General features: G+C 50.5%; 1 protein-coding gene across 1 annotated transcript in view; it reads right to left on the bottom strand.

The window, feature by feature from the left end:
- Positions 1-23,036, bottom strand: part of SLC4A9 (solute carrier family 4 member 9) — an 890,846-nt gene that overhangs the window by 395,204 nt on the left and 472,606 nt on the right. Inside the window, exon 10 of the mRNA XM_075344573.1 lies at positions 3,667-3,800. Within this exon, the coding sequence (XP_075200688.1) occupies positions 3,667-3,800 (134 nt within the window). The remainder of the gene's footprint in view (positions 1-3,666; positions 3,801-23,036) is intronic.

The raw sequence follows: 23,036 nt of genomic DNA, 5'->3' as shown, positions 1-23,036 counted from the left end.
GACTATAGCAAAGTGCAATAGCCACGTTTAGGATGCCACTAGGTACACTGAGTGTTTGCTAGTATAATGGCTTAGTTATCATGAGTTGGAGTGTGCAATGCAGGCAGAGGTGCTGCAAATGTCTTTGCACTAGTGGGACTATAGCAAAGTCCAATAGCCACGTTTAGGATGCCACTAGGTACACTGAGTGTTTGCTAGTATAATGGCTTAGTTATCATGAGTTGGAGTGTGCAATGCAGGCAGAGGTGCTGCAAATGTCTTTGCACTAGTGGGACTATAGCAAAGTCCAATAGCCACGTTTAGGATGCCACTAGGTACATTGAGTGTTTGCTAGTATAATGGCTTAGTTATCATGAGTTGGAGTGTGCAATGCAGGCAGAGGTGCTGCAAATGTCTTTGCACTAGTGGGACTATAGCAAAGTCCAATAGCCACGTTTAGGATGCCACTGGGTACACTGAGTGTTTGCTAGTATAATGGCTTAGTTATCATGAGTTGGAGTGTGCAATGCAGGCAGAGGTGCTGCAAATGTCTTTGCACTAGTGGGACTATAGCAAAGTCCAATAGCCACGTTTAGGATGCCACTAGGTACACTGAGTGTTTGCTAGTATAATGGCTTAGTTATAATGAGTTGGAGTGTGCAATGCAGGCAGAGGTGCTGCAAATGTCTTTGCACTAGTGGGACTATAGCAAAGTCCAATAGCCACGTTTAGGATGCCACTAGGTACACTGAGTGTTTGCTAGTATAATGGCTTAGTTATAATGATTTGGAGTGTGCAATGCAGGCAGAGGTGCTGCAAATGTCTTTGCACTAGTGGGACTATAGCAAAGTCCAATAGCCACGTTTAGGATGCCACTAGGTACACTGAGTGTTTGCTAGTATAATGGCTTAGTTATCATGAGTTGGAGTGTGCAATGCAGGCAGAGGTGCTGCAAATGTCTTTGCACTAGTGGGACTATAGCAAAGTCCAATAGCCACGTTTAGGATGCCACTAGGTACACTGAGTGTTTGCTAGTATAATGGCTTAGTTATCATGAGTTGGAGTGTGCAATGCAGGCAGAGGTGCTGCAAATGTCTTTGCACTAGTGGGACTATAGCAAAGTCCAATAGCCACGTTTAGGATGCCACTAGGTACACTGAGTGTTTGCTAGTATAATGGCTTAGTTATCATGAGTTGGAGTGTGCAATGCAGGCAGAGGTGCTGCAAATGTCTTTGCACTAGTGGGACTATAGCAAAGTCCAATAGCCACGTTTAGGATGCCACTGGGTACACTGAGTGTTTGCTAGTATAATGGCTTAGTTATCATGAGTTGGAGTGTGCAATGCAGGCAGAGGTGCTGCAAATGTCTTTGCACTAGTGGGACTATAGCAAAGTCCAATAGCCACGTTTAGGATGCCACTAGGTACACTGAGTGTTTGCTAGTATAATGGCTTAGTTATAATGAGTTGGAGTGTGCAATGCAGGCAGAGGTGCTGCAAATGTCTTTGCACTAGTGGGACTATAGCAAAGTCCAATAGCCACGTTTAGGATGCCACTAGGTACACTGAGTGTTTGCTAGTATAATGGCTTAGTTATAATGAGTTGGAGTGTGCAATGCAGGCAGAGGTGCTGCAAATGTCTTTGCACTAGTGGGACTATAGCAAAGTCCAATAGCCACGTTTAGGATGCCACTAGGTACACTGAGTGTTTGCTAGTATAATGGCTTAGTTATCATGAGTTGGAGTGTGCAATGCAGGCAGAGGTGCTGCAAATGTCTTTGCACTAGTGGGACTATAGCAAAGTCCAATAGCCACGTTTAGGATGCCACTAGGTACACTGAGTGTTTGCTAGTATAATGGCTTAGTTATCATGAGTTGGAGTGTGCAATGCAGGCAGAGGTGCTGCAAATGTCTTTGCACTAGTGGGACTATAGCAAAGTCCAATAGCCACGTTTAGGATGCCACTAGGTACACGGAGTGTTTGCTAGTATAATGGCTTAGTTATCATGAGTTGAAGTGTGCAATGCAGGCAGAGGTGCTGCAAATGTCTTTGCACTAGTGGGACTATAGCAAAGTCCAATAGCCACGTTTAGGATGCCACTAGGTACACTGAGTGTTTGCTAGTATAATGGCTTAGTTATAATGAGTTGGAGTGTGCAATGCAGGCAGAGGTGCTGCAAATGTCTTTGCACTAGTGGGACTATAGCAAAGTCCCATAGCCACGTTTAGGATGCCACTAGGTACACTGAGTGTTTGCTAGTATAATGGCTTAGTTATAATGATTTGGAGTGTGCAATGCAGGTAGAGGTGCTGCAAATGTCTTTGCACTAGTGTGACTAGACAAAAGTCCAATAGCCACGTTTAGGATGCCACTAGGTACACTGAGTGTTTGCTAGTATAATGGCTTAGTTATCATGAGTTGGAGTGTGCAGAGGACAGGAGGGTACAGTGCCAGGATTGTGGGGCTCTGGGTAGAGGAATGGAAGCCTGCCTTTCTATTCCCTCCTAATGGTGAAATGCAGGGAGGAAATCCCTGACCTTTGCTACACAGACGCTGTCGCTGTTTTCAGGACCTGTCACCTATGGCTCTGACCCTGCCGGTTTGAGCCCTTAAAAGGACTGATAGAAAGTGCTCTCCCTAAGCTGTCTAATGCTGTGTATGGAGCGCATACAGCTGTATCGGCGATAGGACTCAGGACGGAGCTGCGACAGTGATGTCTGACACCAAAGACGCAGAAGAGATAATGGCGTCCTGGAGGAAAATGTCCGGTTTTATAATGCAGGGACATGTGACATGGACATCCTATCACACATGCCGTTGCTTCTCTGGCTAAAAGTCCACTTAGCTGTGTGTGTGTCTGGGATTGGCTGACATGCTGGCCCGCCCCACAAGACGCGCGCGCTTAGGAAAGGAAGACAAGGAAAAAAAAAAAAAAATGGCGATCGCCATTATACAAACAGCAGTGATCTGAAGGCGCTGTTCTCGCACACTATACACTGAAATGTCATAATAGTGTGAGTCACAGAGTGACTTACACTATTACAGCGGAAACCAAGCTAGGAATTAGCTGTTTTTTTGCTGCTAGAACCGTTCTCGAACGTTTCTAGAACTATCGAGCTTTTGCAAAAAGCTCGAGTTCTAGTTCGATCTAGAACAGGCCCCAAAATCACTCGAGCCTAGAACTGGAGAACCTCGAACCGCGAACCGCGCTCAACTCTAGTTGTTACCTCATGGTCAGGGAATTGCAGGACCTTAGATATCCATGGTTATGACCACGCATATAATCACAGCTAGCTAGTTGCTAATGGTCATAGCCATGGATACCTAACATCCTGCAATGCCCTGAATATGAGGTAAGTGACAGTGAATCAGAAGAACTATACTACATTTCTAATTTGAGGTATTTGCTAATATTAATAATAATTATTATTATTATTATTATAACTACTACATATTGGGGTAGGATCTTAGAGATGGGGATACCCCTTTAAGCCCTCACATGTGACCTGGGAAACTCATTAAAGAACAATGGGGTAGAGGCAAGACTGGCCCTCCATCTGAATGTAAGGCATGTACCCATAATTAGCATTGAGAGAAGCCAGCACCTCACTCTGAGAGGCGCTGCTTTAACAACTTATCTATTGATTATGATGTGAGTATACAAAATGTTTAAATAAATGCACCTACTTGCTAAAACTGTATAAAAGCCTTTCAAACACAAGCACAGGTCCCGTGCTACTTAGAATAGTTAGTGGCTGGCCAGAAAATAGACAAAAAATACCACCACAAATTGCTGTGCCTATAAAATTTTCAAGAACCCCCTGAAAAAGAGAGAAAGCAAAACCAGTTATTGATTTATGACATTTTAATATGAGAAAATTAAAGCACATTTCTAAAACAAATTAAAATATAAGAATAAATATTTACTTTAGTTTTGGATGATTTTGAAAATATCCTGGGAAGTTTGTGTACCGCCCCAGCAGCGGTCGAACCGCTCGGATCCAGGTGTCACTGCTCGTGGCTCGAGGGTCTCCGGATTCGGGGGTGTGGGGACACTCTAAAGCATGACAGGGGGGTCTATTTAAAGGGGAGTATTAGATAGTTCGTGACGCCACCCGTGGTGTTCGGTAATAGGGAGTACCGCCACTGCCGTTGGGAGTACCGCTGTGACGGAATGGGGGCAGCTAGATAACATTACCCTCCACGGGTAGGGAAGGCCCCAGGACTCTGGATGGTGGGATAGATTGCAGGGGAGCGTAGGCTCGCTGGAGCAAGGTGTGCTCAGGTACTCACTCAGGAGGAAAGCAGACACTGACAACGTAGTAAACCAAGTCTCTGGGTGCCGCTGCTCTCTTAGGGGAGCTCGTCCAGGTTCCCTCCCCTGTAGTACTGTCTGATAGTCCGGAGGCTGCCTCCGTGCACAGATTTTTAGTAGTCCAAGTGACCCGTAAGCTTGAAGCTGTCCGGGCCACGCTCCCCACTTTTTGGTGTGAAGGAACTGTGCTCTTAGGAGCTCACGCTTGGGATTTCAGTGGCCTGCTTTGGTTGGAAAGACTTATCCCCCTCGTTGCACTAGTGCCTCCGATCTCTGAACTTCATGAGGACAGTCCATAAAGGCCCTATCTTCCGCAGGTTAAATGCCAGGTTGCTTGAAGCCTCTCCCCGACCTAGGCTCTAGTACCCCAACGTGCTTTTGGTCCCAGACTGGCTATTGTACTGCTGCTCATCGTCCTCCTAGACTAACCAAGGCACCCAGTCCCAATATCCCGCGACCGGGTCTCCGACTCCTCTGGGTCCAGACCACCTTCTGCAACCCAATCTACTTCTTCCCTGGGAGCTCCAACTCCCAGCTTCCCTAAGCTCCTCACTGCTCGAGGGCTACCACTCAACTAACTTGTCACCTCCCACCTCCCTGCCTGACCCCCAGGTGGGTGGCCCTATTCCAGCTTAGCAGCCCACTGGTGTGCTTGACAGGGTGTGGTGCGAAGTGTGATGGGCTTTTGGATGCTGATTGAGGCTGTGCTGCATGTTGGGGACCCAGACCCAAGAGTAGTTTAGTCCTGCACTAAAGATAAAGAGCGTGTAGTACCCTATGATGACCTGACTAATCCAGGGGCGTCACATTTGTACATTCATGGAGGGGAAGAAGAAATTGTGTAGAGGTTGAGACGGTTATTGAGAGGTGTAGCTTCAGTAATGGAGCATGGTTGTGACAAAAATTTGCTCTACCAGATGTTGATATATAGGTATGCTCAAAAGTCAGCTTTAATTTATGTGGTTAATGGGAGTGTGAAGACCAATATTCTGTTACAGGCTATGTCTTATTCGGAACCATTGGTAATCTCATATAGTATTCTAAGGGACAAGCCGATGCTGCGATGCCGAGCGGGATAGTCCCCGCCCCCGTCGCAGCTGCGATATCATTGTGATAGCTGCCGTAGCGAACATTATCGCTACGGCTGCTTCACATGCACTCACTTGCCGTGCGACGTCGCTCTGGCCGGCAAACCGCCTCCTTATTAAGGGGGTGGGTCGTGCTGCGTCACTGCGACGTCACACGGCAGCCGGCCAATAGGAGTGGAGGGGCGGAGATAAGCGGGATGTAAACATCCCGCCCACCTCCTTCCTTCTGCATAGCCGACGGCAGCCGTGGTGACGCAGGTAGGAGATGTTCCTCGCTCCTGCGACTTCACACACAGCGATGTGTGCTGCCGCAGGAACGAGGAACAACATCGGACCGTCGCGTCACCGTAATTATGGAATTCGCTGACGCTACACCGATGATACGATTATGACGCTTTTGCGCTCGTTAATGGTATCATCTAGGATTTACACATTACGATGTCGAGAGCGACGCAGAAAGTGCGTCACTTTCGACATGAACCCACCGACATCGCACCTGCGATGTCGTAGTGTGCAAAGCCCGCCTAAGGCTTTGTTCCCACTTACATTTAACATGGATGACTGCAATCTAATAAAATATAGGATTGTATTCGCACCAGTGTTAAATAGGAATGAGTGAACCCAAACTGTTAAGTTCGGATCTCGAAACTGAACACTGACTTTTATCTGTGCGTCCAGATATTCATCGGATTTAGGGTGGCTGGGGCTGCTATTTTTAGATTGAGAATGGCAAATAACCATGGCTCTTTCCATCCTAATAATATCATCTCCCAGTTGTCTGCTGTCTCTTGGCTGGTTTTGAATAAATGGGGGCCCCACGACATTTATTTAAATTATTTTTTTCAAATAATAAAAAAAATCAGCGTGGGATTCCCTCTATTTTACTAAACCAACCAAAGTACAGCTGACAGCCGAGGGTTGCAGCCCGCAGCTGCTGCTGTACCTGTGCTAGTGGTACTGCCCCGCGCTTGGCTGAAGCTGAGCCGCTCGGATCCAGGCTCGTCGGTGGGTGGCTCGAGCGCCTCCGAACCCGGGGTCACCGTTCTGAAAGGGGACTGGCGCTTTGGAGGGGACATAGGTTTACGGCCGGGGCCGTGGTTTGGTTAAGTTCGTGACGCCACCCATGGGTTGTGGTGAAGATGGACACCACCGCTGCTGTTTACTGGGCACCCGTAGGAAATGTTGTGCAGCAAGGTGTTAACCCCTCCGTGGGTAGGGGTGATGGCCCCAGGACCCGTTGGGGGGTAGATGTTGGTGTGGAGCGGTGCAGGGCGGTGTGCGGCCCGAGGGTACTGTTGTACTCATGAAAATTGACACACACAAGTCTCTGGTAAACCAAGATGATGGTGGTCGGTGCCCGCAGCCGGCTGTGTCTGGTCCCCCACCCGGTTGGTGGTCTCTGTCTTTCTCCTGCACCGTATTGTGTAGCTGTTGACTGCCTACGCTTCTGCGACGGAAGTCTGCTCCCCGGCTTTGTATGTCGGGAGAGCCCTTTGCCCGCAGACGCTGGCCCGTGGGATCTCTATGCCTGAGCGGTGGCTTTCTATCCCCCTCGGTGGGCTGTTGTCTTCAGTCGGGACTTGGGTGGGAAAGGACCTAAAGTCCAGACCTCAATCAGTTAATTAACTCAGTCCAGTAGTTTCTGGACCTCGTTTCAGGGTCACTTTATGCTCCGGTTTCCAGTCGGTTCCCCGGTTCGGTGCCGGTGGGCCACTACCCTGTCCCAGTCCCTTACGGTTCCACCGAGCCGTCTTCCCGGCTCCTGCAGGCTGAGGCCACCGTCTGCCTCCTAGCCAAAGGTGTCCAGGCTACGACCCAGACACCTGTCAGACTTTACTCCTCTACTCCACTTTACTGCTCCACTCTGCTCCTCTCCTCAAACTAATCTGTTTTGTTTTCCCGCCTCAGGCTCTCTGAACTCCTTGGTGGGCGTGGCAAACCACCTGGCTCCGCCCCCTGGTGTGAACCTCAAGCCCTGAGGGGGGTGACTAGGGTTTTAAGGTTTTCTGATGACACCTTTTTAGGGGACAGGTGTTGTGCAGGGGCCTATCTGTGACTACCTGGCTAGTCCAGGGCGTCACATTCCCCCTTGGTTTAATACAGACCGTCCGCGGGCTGTCCGACCACTACCGGTTTATTTCTCTTTAAACTGAAAAAGATAAAAATAGGTAACAAGCATACTAACATATTTACATCAAAGATTTGTATGGTTTCTTCCCTTGCAGGAGGCACATGCTTAAATGTTGCAAACAGGTAAAAGACATTTTTATTAAATGGGAACGGGACCGGGTCCTTTGATTTGCCCACCCAAGCAAACCTAGCTGTGATGCTGCCTCTAAAACCAGGTCAGCACCCCTTTTCCCCAGTCCAGGAATCGGATTCAGGTCCGGGTATTGCCCACAATGGGCTGGGTAAAATGTTCCTTACCCGGCAGTCTCTCAGAGGCCCCACGTCCAGGGGACCCCTGGCCCTGGAGGGTAGTCACCGGTTTCCATGGTGACGGGACCTTGGCCGACTCCACCGCAGGCCCTTCCTCCAACCAGCCTCTCTGAAGACTGTAGGACATGACAAGGTGGTCCAGGGGCTATTTACAAGGCCCAATAGTTTTTGGGTGGCCTTCAAGTTCTCGGCCATGTTCATGGTATAAACGGGGCATTAACGGGGATCAACAGAGTCCCAACGGGAATGGGAAGCATGGTAACCGGAAACCGCTACCTTTTTCAACTTTTCTTTGGAATCAGGTGAGAGTCTCGGGTGATTGTGTAAATAGATGTATGAATGAATGCCATTCAACATGTTGTACCCCTAGATGGCAGTTTCCTTGTATCTAAGCAGGGGCTGACCTAGATTAGGGCGTGTGGACCTCCTGAGTGCAATACTCTCAGGTGGGGGCAATGGGGGAGAGGGGACGACCGGTCCCTCTTCCCGGGTGTCAGGTATGGCGAGTAGAGACCTGCGGGGGTGTGGTGTAGGTGCATCCCTGGGCGCTTGCTTGGGTGGCTCACTGGCGGGCATCTCCGGCTCCACTTCTTCCATGGGTTGTGGGAACATTATCACGGGAACAATTACCGCGCCATTCTGAGTAGGCCAGTGAGCTGGAAAGTCACCCATCACTGTATGGATCACTTCTTTCTTCTTTTCTGCACTCGGCATGGGAACGGGGACCTCGTTTACCAGCCTCAGGGGATCCGGGCATCTCTTCAGGTGGTCCCTGGAAACGGTGGCCGTGGTCCTCCCCTGATCCCAACTGATCAGGTAGGTCTTCTCGTTCTCCAATCCGGTAGGCTGTACGACATAAAGGGTCCTTTTCCACTGATTGTCGAGCTTGTGCATCCTCCTTTTATGCTTCAGCACCACATCTCTAGTTTCGAAAGGGGCAGCCTGAGCTCGCTTGTTGAAGCGCTGTTCCTGCCTCTCCCGGTTTTGTCGCAGATTTCTTTCCACATACTCTTGGATCTGTCGGTACTGCACCTGCCGTTTGGCATCCCAGTTGACAGTGGGAGGAAGGGTCTCAGGCGCTTCTACATCCATTTCTAGGTCCACTGGCCGCCATCCCGGCCGGGCTCTCATCAGGTATGCTGGAGTGCTGGTGGAGCTGCAGGAAATGTGATTGTACATATACACCAAATCAGGCAACTTCTCCAGCCACAGAACACCCGTTCTTCCAGGTGTAGTGTCTTGAGGAGGTTCAGGACCAGATGGTTCATTTTTTCGCACATCCTATTAGTTTGGGCATGGTAGGGTGTGGTTCGGATCTTCTTGCACCCGTACAAATGGCAGAACTCCTGGAACACCTCTGCTTCAAAGGCCGGACCCTGATCCGTGAGCACCTTCTCCGGGTAGCCGTGCGGTCTGCAAAAGTAGGCCTGGAAGGCTGTGGCTGCGGTGCGACCAGTCAAATCTTTAACGGGGACGACCACCATGAATCTTGAGTAGTGATCCACAATGGTCAGGGCATATGTGTATCCGCTCCGGCTGGGCGTGAGCTTGACATGGTCCAAGGCGACCAATTCGAGCGGCTGATGGGTGACGATCGGCTGTAGCGGGGTCCTCGGGCTGTTTTTGTCCCGTCTTCTCAACGTACAGGGACCACATTCTCGGCACCAGGCTTCCACGGACTCCCGCATCCCACTCCAGTAAAAACGTTCCCTCAGCTGCATCTCCAGCTTCTTCCAGCCAAAGTGTCCTGCGCCATCGTGGTAGGCCTGCAGGAACTTGGGTACACATACCTGGGGCACCACCAACTGGCGGACCTTCTCATGGGTCTTCGGGTTAATCAACTCCCTGTATAGCTTCCCTTGATGCAGGTCTCTCTCTTTCCACAACCGCTGAGCTTCAGAAGGGGCTGTGGGGTCCATCCTGGAGGAACCCTGAGCAATCATTGTTTTGACCAGCTGAACCGCAGGCTCCCGGTCCTGGGCATCTTGCCACCCCTGGCTAGGCAGCGGGTCAATGTTCGCCTGCTGTTGGCTGACACAGGGCTTCTCGTCCCTTGGCCGATGGAAGGCAGGTAGCTCGATGTCTTCTAGGCCATCTTCTTCCATCCCCTCATCGGGCAAGTGTGGCATCCGGGACAGCGTATCCGCGTTGGTGTTCTTGCGGCCAGCCCTGTACTTGATGGTGAAGTCGTAATTAGATAGCCTTGCCATCCACCGCTGCTCCAGGGCGCCCAGCTTGGCCGTATCCAGATGTGTCAACGGGTTGTTATCTGTTTAGGCCATGAACTTCGCCACCGTGAGGTAATGTTTAAACCTTTCTGTTATCGCCCATACGAGGGCCAAAAACTCGAGCTTGAAGGAACTGTAATTCTCGGGGTTCCTCTCTGTTGGTCGGAGTTTCCTGCTGGCATAGGCGATCACCTTCTCTCTTCCACCTTGTACCTGGGACAGGACTGCACCCAGGCCCACGTTGCTGGCATCGGTGTAAAGGACGAATGGGAGGCCGTAATCGGGGTAAGCCAAGATGTTTTCCCCTGTCAGGGCCGACTTCAGCTGTTGGAAAGATTCCTCGTGCTTCTCAACCCAAACAAACGGGGGTCAAGGAGATCTACTATTCTTGGTCTGTGCCATGAGGAGGTCTTGCATGGGCGCGGCCACCTTCGTGTATCCCTTGATAAAACGGCGGTAGTAGCCCACCAGGCCCAGGAACTGCCTCACCTCCTTCACCGTGGTTGGCTGCGGCCAGCTCTGGATAGCAGTAATCTTCTCAGGATCCGGGGCTACGCCTTCTGCACTCACCACATGCCCGAGGTACTGCACTTTGGGTTTCAACAGATGGCACTTTGAGGGTTTCAACTTCATCCCGTACTTAGAGAGGGCCGCAAACACTTCTGCCAGGTGCTCCAGATGGGCCTCATACGTCTTGGAGTACACAATCATGTCGTCCAAGTACAGCAGGACAGTCTCGAAGTTGAGATGCCCCAAACAGCATTCCATGAGCCTCTGGAAGGTCCCTGGGGCATTGCACAGCCCGAACGGCATACTGTTGAACTCGCAGAGTCCAATGGGAGTTGCAAACGCAGTCTTCTCGTGGTCTTCCTGTGCAACCGCCACCTGCCAGTAGCCACTAGTAAGGTCAAGGTTAGAGAAATAATTAGCAGTCTTTAGCGCAGCCAGTGACTCTTCAATGTGGGGGAGAGGGTAGGCGTCTTTATGCGTTATCTGGTTAATCTTCCGGTAATCCACACACATTCTCATGGTGCCATCCTTCTTCTTCACCAGCACCAATGGAGCTGCCCAGGGACTACAACTATGTTGTAGCAGGTGCTTGCTGAAAACCTGCCCGTACTCCTGCACTACCCTGTATACCCCTTCCTTGTGGTGCACAGGTGTAGACTCAGTGCCAACATGCAGCTCCCGACACCACTCCTCTAACTGTGTGGGTGGAGTGTCACTGCCCGGGTGTGGTGTAGTGGTGGCAGGGATGGCTTCATGGATGGCGTGTGCATCTATAGTGAACAACTTAACTATCATGGCGTAGCGGGGGAGCCTGACCTCTTCCTCTCCACAATTCAGAACTCTCACGGGCACCCTCCCCTTCTTGACATCAATCACCCCTCTGACTGCCATTACTGTGGGCCAGTGCTCTAAAGGCAAGGGCTCCACCATTGCTGGGTAATCCTGTCCTTGGGGGCCTACTGCTGCCCTACACCAAATCATCATCTCACTCCGTGGCGGCACCACCAAAGGCGCTGCGTCCATCACTCGAACACCACCAATCTCTCCACCCGTCATGTTCACCTGCTGTCGCTGCAGGAGGGCTCGGATTTCATGCTGCAGTGCCCTCTGCCAACCCCCTCCCACAGTGGCAGACAGTTGGTGCAACAGGCTCAACACTTCCCCCATGCAGTGCTCAATCACGTTGATCCCGAGGACTACTTTTGGGCTGCGGTCGCTGGACTCATTCAGCACCACAATCATCCCTTGACGTCTCAACTCCGTCCGTCCCACAGTCAGGGTCACTTCCTTGAACCCCACCTGGGTCATTGGGAGCCCATTGGCCGCAATAATAGTTAAGCCATCATCTGGGGGGGCAAGTTCACTATCAGCCCAATATCGCTGGTATAACGTGTAGGGCATAGTCGTTACCTGTGATCCGGTGTCAAGCAGGGCCATGATCGGGACACCATCCACCGCTAGGGAGATGATGGGGCGGACTCCAACGTACCGATCCCGCCAATCAGCTGGGCCATGAGGATCTACTCCTGAAGATTGGCCCTTGGCCTCAGGGGTTGCTCGTTTAACGGGCACCGTCTGGAGTAATGGCCGGTCTTGTTACACTTGTAGCAGACAGGCGGTCCAAACCGTGGGTCATTGTTCCTCCTCCGCTGCATCCAAGGGACGTCCTCCGGGCTGTCGGCGAGCTGGATCTTCTCCGGGGGCTTGACTCTCGTGGGTAGCTGGAGCGCGGTGAGGATCCAGGTGACATCCTCGTTCAGGCGCCGGACTTGCGATGACAGATCCTCCAGAGCTCCGGTGGCTGCAGCAGGGGCCGGCAGGGCCAACAGTGGGGGTGCCACTGAAACGGGAGCAGTGTCAACCGGCCAAGGGGTCGGATCAGGAGCGCCGGTATTTGGTGCAAGCAAATTTGGTGATAGGGCCTTGATGGCCCGCTCTTTCAGTACTGTAAAGTCCAGATCGGCGTGCTCCAAAGTCCACAGCCGCAGCTGTTTGCGATCTTCGGTGGACCCCAATCTCTGCAGGGACTGTTCCACTAGCATTTTGTTGCTCTCGGCCTCATTGATGGGGTCTACCCGCTTTAGTTTACGGAGGGCCGTTTGCAGCCGCAAGGCATAGTGTCTTATACTGTCTGTGGGCCGCTGCCGAAACTGGTAAAACTGCATTCGCAACTCGGCTTCAGTGCGGGTCTCAAAGGTGGCCTGGAGTTTATTGAAAATGGTGGTCACCGAGGCCCGGTCCGCATCTGCCCAGGTCTACACCTCCTGCTCGGCCACGCCGGTCAACTGCCCAAGCACTACCGTTGCACGCTGCCTGCCGGTCATGACATACAAATCGAGAATCGTGCACATTTTCTTCTGGAACACCTGCAAGGCATCAGGCTTCCCATCGTACTGTGGTAGCCAAGCAGCACCGGGCACGTAGGGCAAGGAGATCGGCATTACCTGGGTGACCGCCGGAGCCGCTCTTGCAACCGGAGCGAGCACCGACACTTTCCTGTTGTTAGGCACGCCTGCGGGCGCCGCCACTCCAGCGGCGGACGCCCCTCCGCCATCCGGCTTAGGTGCGGACAAGTTCCCTCTGCTCTCCCTTGGTCTTTTTGCGGCACTCACTTCTTCGGCCGGTCAGTTTTCTTTTCTGACCTCGCGCTTTTCTGCACGACCGTATTCCCAGGGGTTGGCAAGATGGCAAAGATGGTGGCAAGATGGCGGATTCTGAAATTTTTCAACGGGTCACCGCTGACTTCAACTTCAAGGCGCACTTCACTAGGTAAGTGAGTGGATAAGTATACTGTTCGTGATGCCAGAAGAGTCGATGTGTACCGCCCAGCACTCGGCTGCAGCTGAGCCGCTCGGATCCGGGCTCGTCGGTGGGTGGCTCGAGCACCTCCGGACCCGGGGTCACTTCGCTCTGAAAGGGGACTGGCGCTTTGGAGGGGACGTAGGTTTACGGCCGGGGCTGTGGTTTGGTTAAGTTCGTGACACCACCCACAGGTTGTGGTGAAGATGGACACCACCACTGCTGTTTACTGGGCACCCGGGGGAGATGTTGCGCAGCAAGGTGTTAACCCCTCCGTGGGTAGGGGTGATGGCCCCGAGACCCGTTGGGGGGTAGGTATTGGTGTGGGACGATGCAGTGCGGTGCGCGGTCCGAGGGCACTGTTGTACTCACGATGATTGACACACACAAGTCTCTGGTAAACCAAGATGATGGTGGGCGGTGCCCGCAGCCGGCTGCGTCTGGTCCCCCACCCGGTTGGTGGTCTCTGCTTTTCTCCTGCGCCATGCTGTGTAGCTGTTGGCTGCCTACGCTTCCGCGACGGAAGTCCGCTCCCCGGCTTTGTATATGTCGGGAGAGTCCTTTGCCTGCAGACGCTAGCCCATGGGATCTCTATGCCTGAGCGGTGGCTTTCTATCCCCCTCGGTGGGCTGTTGTCTTCAGTCGGGACTTGGGTGGGAAAGGACCTAAAGTCCAGACCTCAATCAGTTAATTAACTCAGTCCAGTACTTTCTGGACCTTGTTTCAGGGTCTGAGTACCCCCCTTTGTGCTTCGGTTTCCAGTCGGTTCCCCGGTTCGGTATCGGTGGGCCACTACCCTGTCCCGATCCCTTACGGTTCCACCGAGCCATCTTCCCGGCTCCTGCAGGCGGAGGCCACCGTCTGCCTCCTAGACAAAAGGTGTCCAGGCTACGACCCAGACACCTGTCAGACTTTACTCCTCTACTCCACTTTACTGCTCCACTCTGCTCCTCTCCTCAAACTAATCTGTTTTGTTTTCCCGCCTCAGGCTCTCTGATCTCCTCGGTGGGTGTGGCCAATTGCCTGGCTCTGCCCCCTGGTGTGAACATCAAACCTTGAGGGGGGTGACAAGGGTTTTAAGGTTGGCTGATGACACCTTTTTAGGGGACAGGTGTTGTGCAGGGGCCTATCTGAGACTACCAGGGCATCACACTAGTTATTAAAATTAGGTTAGAGCCCACGTCATTTATTTTCAAACATTTTTTATTAATTCTGCTAGATAGCTGTACAAGCTATCTATCTAGCATTTATCTATCACTAGCTGTAGTACCCGACGTTGCCCGGGATAGTAACTAAGTGTCTCCCTCACTCTGCCTCTCTGTCCATCTGTCGCCCTCTCTGTCCATTTGTCTGTCTCCCTCTCTGTGTGTCTCTCCCTCTCTGTGTATCTCTGTCTCTCTGTGTGCCTCTGTCTCTACGATAACATATTACCTTATACATAAGCTCTTATATTAAGAATGTCCTTCAATGCCTATAACAATCAATCAGAGCTCCTTTTAATGACCTGTACCTCCCAGCGCCACTGACTTTAATGTAAGCAGGTTTTTTGGAAAATAACTGTAAAGCGTGGGGTTATGTCTTCCCCTCAAAACACAGTCTATGACGTTCCCTGAGTAAAATGAGGCAGAGGTGCAAAATTTCGTGATTGTAAATGGGATGGTGCTGATTCCTTTAGTGGACATACATACATACATACACACATACATACACACCTACATACATACACAGCGTTATGCAATTTATATATATATTAGCTGTAGTACCCGGCGTTGCCCGGGATAGTAACTGTCTCTCTGTCTCTTTCCCAGTCTCTGTCTGTGTGTCGCTGTCTGTCTGTCTCTTTGCCCGGCTGTCTCTTTGCCTGGCTGTCTCTTTGCCTGGCTGTCTCTTTCCCGGTCTGTCTCTTTGCCCGGTTGGTCTCTTTGCCCGGTTTGTCTCTTTGCCCAGTCTGTCTCTTTGCCCGGTCTGTCTCTTTGCCCGGTCTGTCTCTTTCCAGGGCTGTCTCTTTCCAGGGCTGTCTCTTTCCAGGTTTCTCTTTGGCCGTCTATCTCTCTGTCTCTTTCTCCGTCTGTCTCTGTCTGTGTCTATCTCTCTGTCTATCTTTTTATGCCTCTCTCTCTATCCGTCTCCCCACTGACATCTTATTACCTCACACATAAGCTTCTTATACTAACAGTTTATTTTGTTCCTATAGCAACCACTGACAGTTGCTATTTATAGCTCCATTCAGTTTAATAGAGGCAGGATTTTTGGAGAGTAAGTGTAAAGCGCGGGGTTAAATTTTCCCGCCCAAACATAGTCTATGACGTTCCCTGAGTCACATGGGGTGTCTGTGCAAAATGTCGTGATTGTAAATGCGACGGTGCGGATTCCTTTAGCGGACATACATACAGACACACACAGACACACACATACACTCAGCTTTATATATTAGATTTATTTACAAGTAAAAACCATTGATTTCGGTATCCTCCATATTTTTCCGGTGTGTGTCACACGGGTCTCACACGGACGTGTCACATGGGTCACACGGATGTGGCACATGGACGGCACACGAATTTCGCACACACAGATACATGGATGGCCATATGGATGTTCAAAATGGACTGCAACAGGTATGTTTTTTACATGGATGTGTGAAGGAGGCCTGAAACATATAGTTGCTAAAAACCTCCCTGTTTTAAATCAGGATGGTGTTAATAAAAAAAATATTGAAAAACTTTGCAATTTTGTGGCAAAAAAAAAAGAAATACTTGGGAAATATATTATCTGCCAGCTTTACTTAAAGGGAACATGTCCTGTGCAGTATGCACCCAGAACCACCAGCAGTTCTGGTTGCACATTGCTAATCCCTGCCTAAACATGCCTGTATCTAGTAGCATAGATAAAGAGATTTTTAGAAAACGTAAACTAAAGGTCTTTTATCGTATGCTAATGAGGCCAGCGATTAGTCGAAAAGACGTTACTTCCCTTGGCTAGTCGGCCCGCTTAGTATGTAAGCATGCCCCTATGGGCGTGTTAACATGCTAATGAATGTGCAGCGTCAGAGGCATGGTCGATCTCACCACGCTCTGCTGCCAGTGCCCCTGACATTGGATTTTTCCTCAATGTGCATGATCAGAAGTCGCGGACTTCCAGTCTGTCAGGTTTCCGGGTTTTCCAGTCCTCTTTTGAAAGAGCTTGCCCTCGGTTAACATGGAGTTTTATGTTCTGTTGCCCTACTTCCTGTCCAGCTGCTTAAAAGGCCGCCTCTAAGCCTAGTCCAGTGCCTGAGTATACTGCTTGCTGTGTGCTCCTGCTTTGCTGCTGCTGCTTGATTACCTTTGGATCCTCCTGAAGATCTACCGACCGACTCTGGACCACACCCGGTTTCTTCAAACTGTGCCCGGACTCCGTCTGCCGTCTTTGGTCAGCACGTCTGCCCGGTTTCTTCCGGTTCATAACCATTCTGGACTTTCATCCCGTACGGACACTTCTGGACTTTACCGCTTGCCCCTTGTGTCCCGGCTGCGGCGCATTTAGGCCTTCCGGGGTTGATTGCTGGACAGTCCCTGTATAGGGGTTCGCTCTGGTGGTCTCCCTGGGGGAGTCCGGTGCGTGGCCCCGGGAATCCCCTTCGCTCCGTTTCGGAAAGGTATTTTCATGTGTTTGTTATACTGTGTATTTCCGTTGTGTATCTACCGTGGTTACATATCATAAACATCTTGTACCACAAACTCGTCTCTGGCTGTCATTGCCCTAACGCTATCGAAATCCTCAAAACATACAATAGTATTACATTATACTCAGGCCATAAGAGGATTTCGCTGGGGCAATGACTGAGACACGAGGAGTAGATCAGCTCTTTTCTATGATTAACTCCTTGCAGCAGGAGATGGAGGTGGTGCAGACTAAACTTAGAGATGTGGAGGCACAGCTGGGCCATGATCACCAGGTACTGGGTCCGGCTATACAGGACTTGCAAGTCAGAGTGGAGGCTCAGGAAGCCGGCCCCACTACGTCCGTATCAGCTGCCGGTATGCCTAGGTTACCCCCATTCCGTTTCAATGGTGACCGTGGTCAGTTTCGTGGATTTGTGAACCAATGTATACTGTTTTTTGATGTACATGCCGATTATTACCGTTCTGACCGGTCCAAAGTGTTATGTATAATTATGTTATTAACCTCACGAGCACTGGCTTGGGCTAATCCTATGATAGAGAACCGGGACATCCGTTTAAATCACCTAGATGATTTTCTGACCGCAATGGCGCAGATGTTTGATGATCCGAATCGCCGTGCTACCGCTGAATCGGCTCTCCTTTCCTTACGTCAGGGAAAGCGTTCTGTCGTTGAATACGCCACTGAATTTAAGAGGTTAGTGGTAGACACCGACTGGGGAAACAATGCATTATTGTCTGTTTTCAGAAAGGGGTTGTCCGGTACCATCAAGGACGAGTTAGCTCGTTCTGAATCTCCAGGGGATTTTGAACTGTTTCTCCAGCACTGTGTGCGTATTGATACCCGCTTGACGGAACGTAGACAGGAAAAATGGGCAGCTGTAAACCGTGTAAACAACTTTGCATTTCCTTCCAGAGAACCCGCTCTCAGGACGCCACGGGAGGCCGAGGACGTTCCTATGCAAGTGGACTCTCTGCAAAAGCGAGAGACCAATGAACGTCGCGAACACCGGCTCCGTGAGCGTTTGTGTTTCTATTGCGGTCAATCGGACCATTTCTTGATCGACTGCCCGAAACGTCCGAATCGCCCAAATAAGGTATTGGCAGCCATGGCAGAGTGTGACAACACGGACGCAGAGTCCGATATCTCTGAGGCAAGTGGACACTTGGATGCGGTATTTCCCTTGACTGTAATGTCAACCTCACCGAAGGACTCGGAAGGGAAATATACCCATTGCTCGCTCCCCATTCAGATCCGGTGGGAGGGACCGCTAATACCTACCTCTGCAATGATAGATTCTGGGGCAGGGGGAAATTTCATGGACTCCTCTTTTGCCAGGAAACACGGTATCCGGACTCAGCAAAGAGCCTCACCGGTTACCATGGAGACGGTAGACGGATCTCCGTTAATCTCTGGACCAGTTGATCGGGAAACCGTACCGCTAGAATGCGTCATGAAGCCAGGTCAGCAGGAGACCCTTGTTTTCATGCTAATTTCTTCTCCTCATTTTCCGATTATTTTAGGTATTCCGTGGCTACGGTCTACAAATCCGGTCATCGATTGGGAAACTAAGGAAATATCCTTCCCACCGCAGAGTATTCTGACCATTAGTCCAACTGTTCCGGTTCCAGTAACACCGAATGCGGAGGGCACTGTACAGGTACCTGTTCTACCCCCGGTGTATAACGACTTTGCGGACATATGCGACAAAAGAAAAGCCGATCGGCTTCCCCCGCATAGACCGTATGATTGCCCCATAGACTTACTCCCAGGGGCGGAGATCCCGTTTGGTCATGTCTACCCGTTGGCGGCACCTGAGCTAGAAGCACTAAAAAACTACATTGATGAAAGTCTAGCTAAGGGATTTATTCGTCCGTCTACCTCACCAGCAGGGGCACCCATCTTTTTTGTGAAAAAGAAAGAGGGGACTCTAAGACCCTGTATTGACTACCGGGAACTGAATAAAATAACCATCCGGAACCGGTATCCGTTACCATTGATTCCTGAGCTATTGGAGAGGGTCCAACAGGCAAAAATATTCACCAAATTGGACCTCCGTGGGGCATACAATCTACTCCGCATACGTCCCGGAGACGAGTGGAAGACCGCGTTCCGATGTCGGTATGGACATTTTGAGTACCTAGTGATGCCTTTTGGACTTTGTAACGCTCCCGCGGCTTTCCAACATCTAGTTAACGATATTTTTAGGGATATCATGGACCAATTCATGGTGATTTATCTGGACGATATCCTAATCTTTTCTGATTCCCTACAGGAACACCAGGAGCACGTCAAGACCGTACTTACCCGGCTGAGGGAAAACCACCTGTACATCAAACTGGAGAAATGCGAATTCCATTGCTCACAGATACAATTCTTAGGTTATGTCATCTCTCCTCAGGGACTGAACATGGAGTCTGGCAAAATACAAGCAATTCTAGACTGGCCGGAACCGGGAAACATCAAAGAGGTACAACGCTTTGTCGGTTTTGCCAACTTTTACCGACGTTTTATCCGTAATTTTTCAGAGATCGTTCGTCCCATCACTCTGTTAACCAAGAAAGGACAGAAGTTTGTGTGGTCCGCCCAGGCCCAGGAAGCCTTCCATCGTCTCAAGGTTTGTTTTACCTCAGCGCCTATATTGGTACATCCGAATCCCGCACTTCCCTTTATCGTGGGGAGTCGACGCTTCCGACTACGCATTAGGGGCCATCCTTTCTCAAAGGACTGGGGACAAGAGTCTCTTACATCCGTGTGCTTTCTTTTCCCGCCGGTTGTCCCCTGCAGAAAGGAACTATGACATTGCGGACAAAGAATTGTTAGCGATTATTTCCGCTTTCAAGGAATGGAGACACCACTTACAGGGAGCCGCGCAGCAAGTGATAGTACTCACAGATCATCGTAATCTGGAATTTCTTAAGTCTGCCAGGTGCCTGTCTCCACGGCAAGCCCGTTGGAGCCTATTCCTTAACCAGTTCAATTTTGTCGTTACATACCGTCCAGGTTCACGTAATGGGAAAGCCGATGCCTTGTCCCGAATCCACGCCGTGGACTCCGTGCCTGGAACCCCGTCTCAGACCGTGTTATCGGATGCCAATTTCGTTGGAGTAATCCAGGACCAGGACTTGTGGAAGGACATCAAGCTGGCCTATGATGGTGACGTATTTCTTGCTGCCCCCCCGAATGATGTAACTCTTGTTCTTCGGAATGGTGTGTGGTTGAGAGAGCGACGCATTTATGTCCCGGAGGCCGTAAGACTTCGGGTTCTCAAGTTGGTCCATGACTCCATGTTGGCTGGTCATAGGGGGGTACAGAAGACGCAGGAATTTCTGAACCGTTTTTTCTGGTGGCCTACCTGTTTAAAGGACTATGTCCACTCATGTGTGGTTTGTGCCCGGTGCAAGGTCCCTCGTGTGGCTCCTACAGGACTCCTCCAACCGTTACCCGTGCCATCTCGCCCTTGGGGGTCTATCTCAATGGATTTTATTGTGGAGTTGCCCGTCTCAGACGGTCACAATACCATTTTAGTGGTGGTGGATCGGTTGACTAAAGCTGCTCACTTTATTCCGTGTGCCGGTCTTCCCTCAGCCGCAGAGACAGTGGATCTGGTTATCCAGAACGTATTCCGATTGCATGGGGTACCAGACGAGATCATCTCTGACCGGGGCGTGCAGTTCACGTCTAGGTTCTGGAAGGGGTTTTGTACGGCACTCCAGATTGATGTCTGTTTGTCTTCTGCATACCATCCTCAGACAAATGGGCAAACCGAACGAACCAATCAAACCCTGGAACAATACCTTCGCTGTTATGTCAGCCATCTGCAGGACGATTGGTTGAAGATGCTTCCGTTGGCGGAGTTCTCGTATAACAACACTCAGAGCAGCTCCACTAAGGTAACGCCCTTCTTTGCTAACTTGGGTTACCATCCGACTATTTTGCCTAGGTCACCGGTTGCGGTCTCAGTGCCTGCGGTGGAGGACAGATTGACAGAGCTACGACAAAATCTGGAGGTTCTGAAGGACACTGTGGCTACAGCTCAGGAGCGTTACAAGAGGTCGGCAGACGCTCACCGGAAACCGGCACCCATGTATAAGGTAGGGGACTCTGTATGGTTATCCACCAAGAACCTGAGATTGGGTGTCCCTTCGCAGAAGCTGGGACAAAAATTCATCGGTCCGTTCAAGATCACCGGGATCGTGAGCCCTGTGGCCTGTCGGCTGCGGTTACCGCACCATCTAAAGGTACACCCGGTCTTTCATGTTTCTCTCCTCAAATCCGTCTCTCCCAATACGTTTCATGGTCGTGTCGTGCCTCCTCCTCCGCCTGTGATGGTCGACGGCGAGGAGCAGTTCGTGGTTGAGGACATTATTGACTCCCGGCTCCATCGTCGTCGGCTTCAGTATCTGGTACGTTGGCAGGGGTACGCCCCCGAGGACGATTCCTGGGAACCGGTGGGTAACATTCGAGCACCCCGGAAGATCGCTCAGTTTCATCGACGGTACCCGGACAAGCCGGGCCCTGACCCGTCCTGAGGCCGTTTCTGGGGGGGGGAGTAAGGTCAGGTTTCCGGGTTTTCCAGTCCTCTTTTGAAAGAGCTTGCCCTCGGTTAACATGGAGTTTTATGTTCTGTTGCCCTACTTCCTGTCCAGCTGCTTAAAAGGCCGCCTCTAAGCCTAGTCCAGTGCCTGAGTATACTGCTTGCTGTGTGCTCCTGCTTTGCTGCTGCTGCTACTTGATTACCTTTGGATCCTCCTGAAGATCTACCGACCGACTCTGGACCACACCCGGTTTCTTCAAACTGTGCCCGGACTCCGTCTGCCGTCTTTGGTCAGCACGTCTGCCCGGTTTCTTCCGGTTCATAACCATTCTGGACTTTCATCCCGTATGGACACTTCTGGACTTTACCGCTTGCCCCTTGTGTCCCGGCTGCGGCGCATTTAGGCCTTCCGGGGTTGATTGCTGGACAGTCCCTGTATAGGGGTTCGCTCTGGTGGTCTCCCTGGGGGAGTCCGGTGCGTGGCCCCGGGAATCCCCTTCGCTCCGTTTCGGAAAGGTATTTTCATGTGTTTGTTATACTGTGTATTTCCGTTGTGTATCTACCGTGGTTACATATCATAAACATCTTGTACCACAAACTCGTCTCTGGCTGTCATTGCCCTAACGCTATCGAAATCCTCAAAACATACAATAGTATTACACAGTCATGCGTACTATAAAGCCGAGTGTACGTGTCCTGGCTTCAAACTGGTATAGTGCGCATGACCGGAACATTTTGATCGTGCGCCCTGAGCCGAAAGCCAGTGATGGCAGTAGAGCTGAGCACAACCATGCCTATGACGCTGTGCATTTATTAACATGTTAGCACACCCACAGTATATACTACTAGAGTCCTGTGAAAAACTTATACCCTCTGGTAATAAAATGTCCAGGAATAAAAAGAAAACACTATGGATAAATAAGACAGTACAAAGTATAATAAAACAAAAAAAAAAATGGGCATTCAAAATCTTGAAGGCTGAGAATACAGAAATAGTATTTTAACATTCTCAATAAGAAATGTAAAAAAAATAAATCAAGCTAGCAAAATTAGCTACTGAAACAAAAATTGCCAAAAACATGAAAATAAACCCCCAGTTTTTTTTATAATACAACAATGTCAAAAGGAAAAAAAAAGATGGCATTGGCACTATAAAACATTATAACAGTATAGTTATAGAGGACAAAGCAAAGGCTGAGCTATTAAACAAGCACTTTTCATTGGTTTTCACCAAGGAACTGACTGTTCCAGGAATCATTCAACAAGGCAAAACTCAAGGTCTCCCATGATATAACTAATTTAACACAAGAAGTATGCCTGGGTCTGAGTAAATTAAACATTGACAAATCCCTTGGGCCAGATCGTATTCATCTAAGGATATTGAGGGAATAAAGCCTGCTTTACACCAATCTATCAGGCGATAGATCGTCGGGGTCACGGTTTTTGTGACGCACATCCGGAATCGCTGGCGATGCCGGCCT

Source organism: Anomaloglossus baeobatrachus, chromosome 4 (genome assembly GCF_048569485.1).
Source record: "Anomaloglossus baeobatrachus isolate aAnoBae1 chromosome 4, aAnoBae1.hap1, whole genome shotgun sequence".
Lineage (NCBI taxonomy): Eukaryota > Metazoa > Chordata > Amphibia > Anura > Aromobatidae > Anomaloglossus > Anomaloglossus baeobatrachus.
The sequence above is the reverse complement of the archived record's forward strand: the minus strand, read 5'-3'. Positions and strand labels throughout refer to the sequence as shown.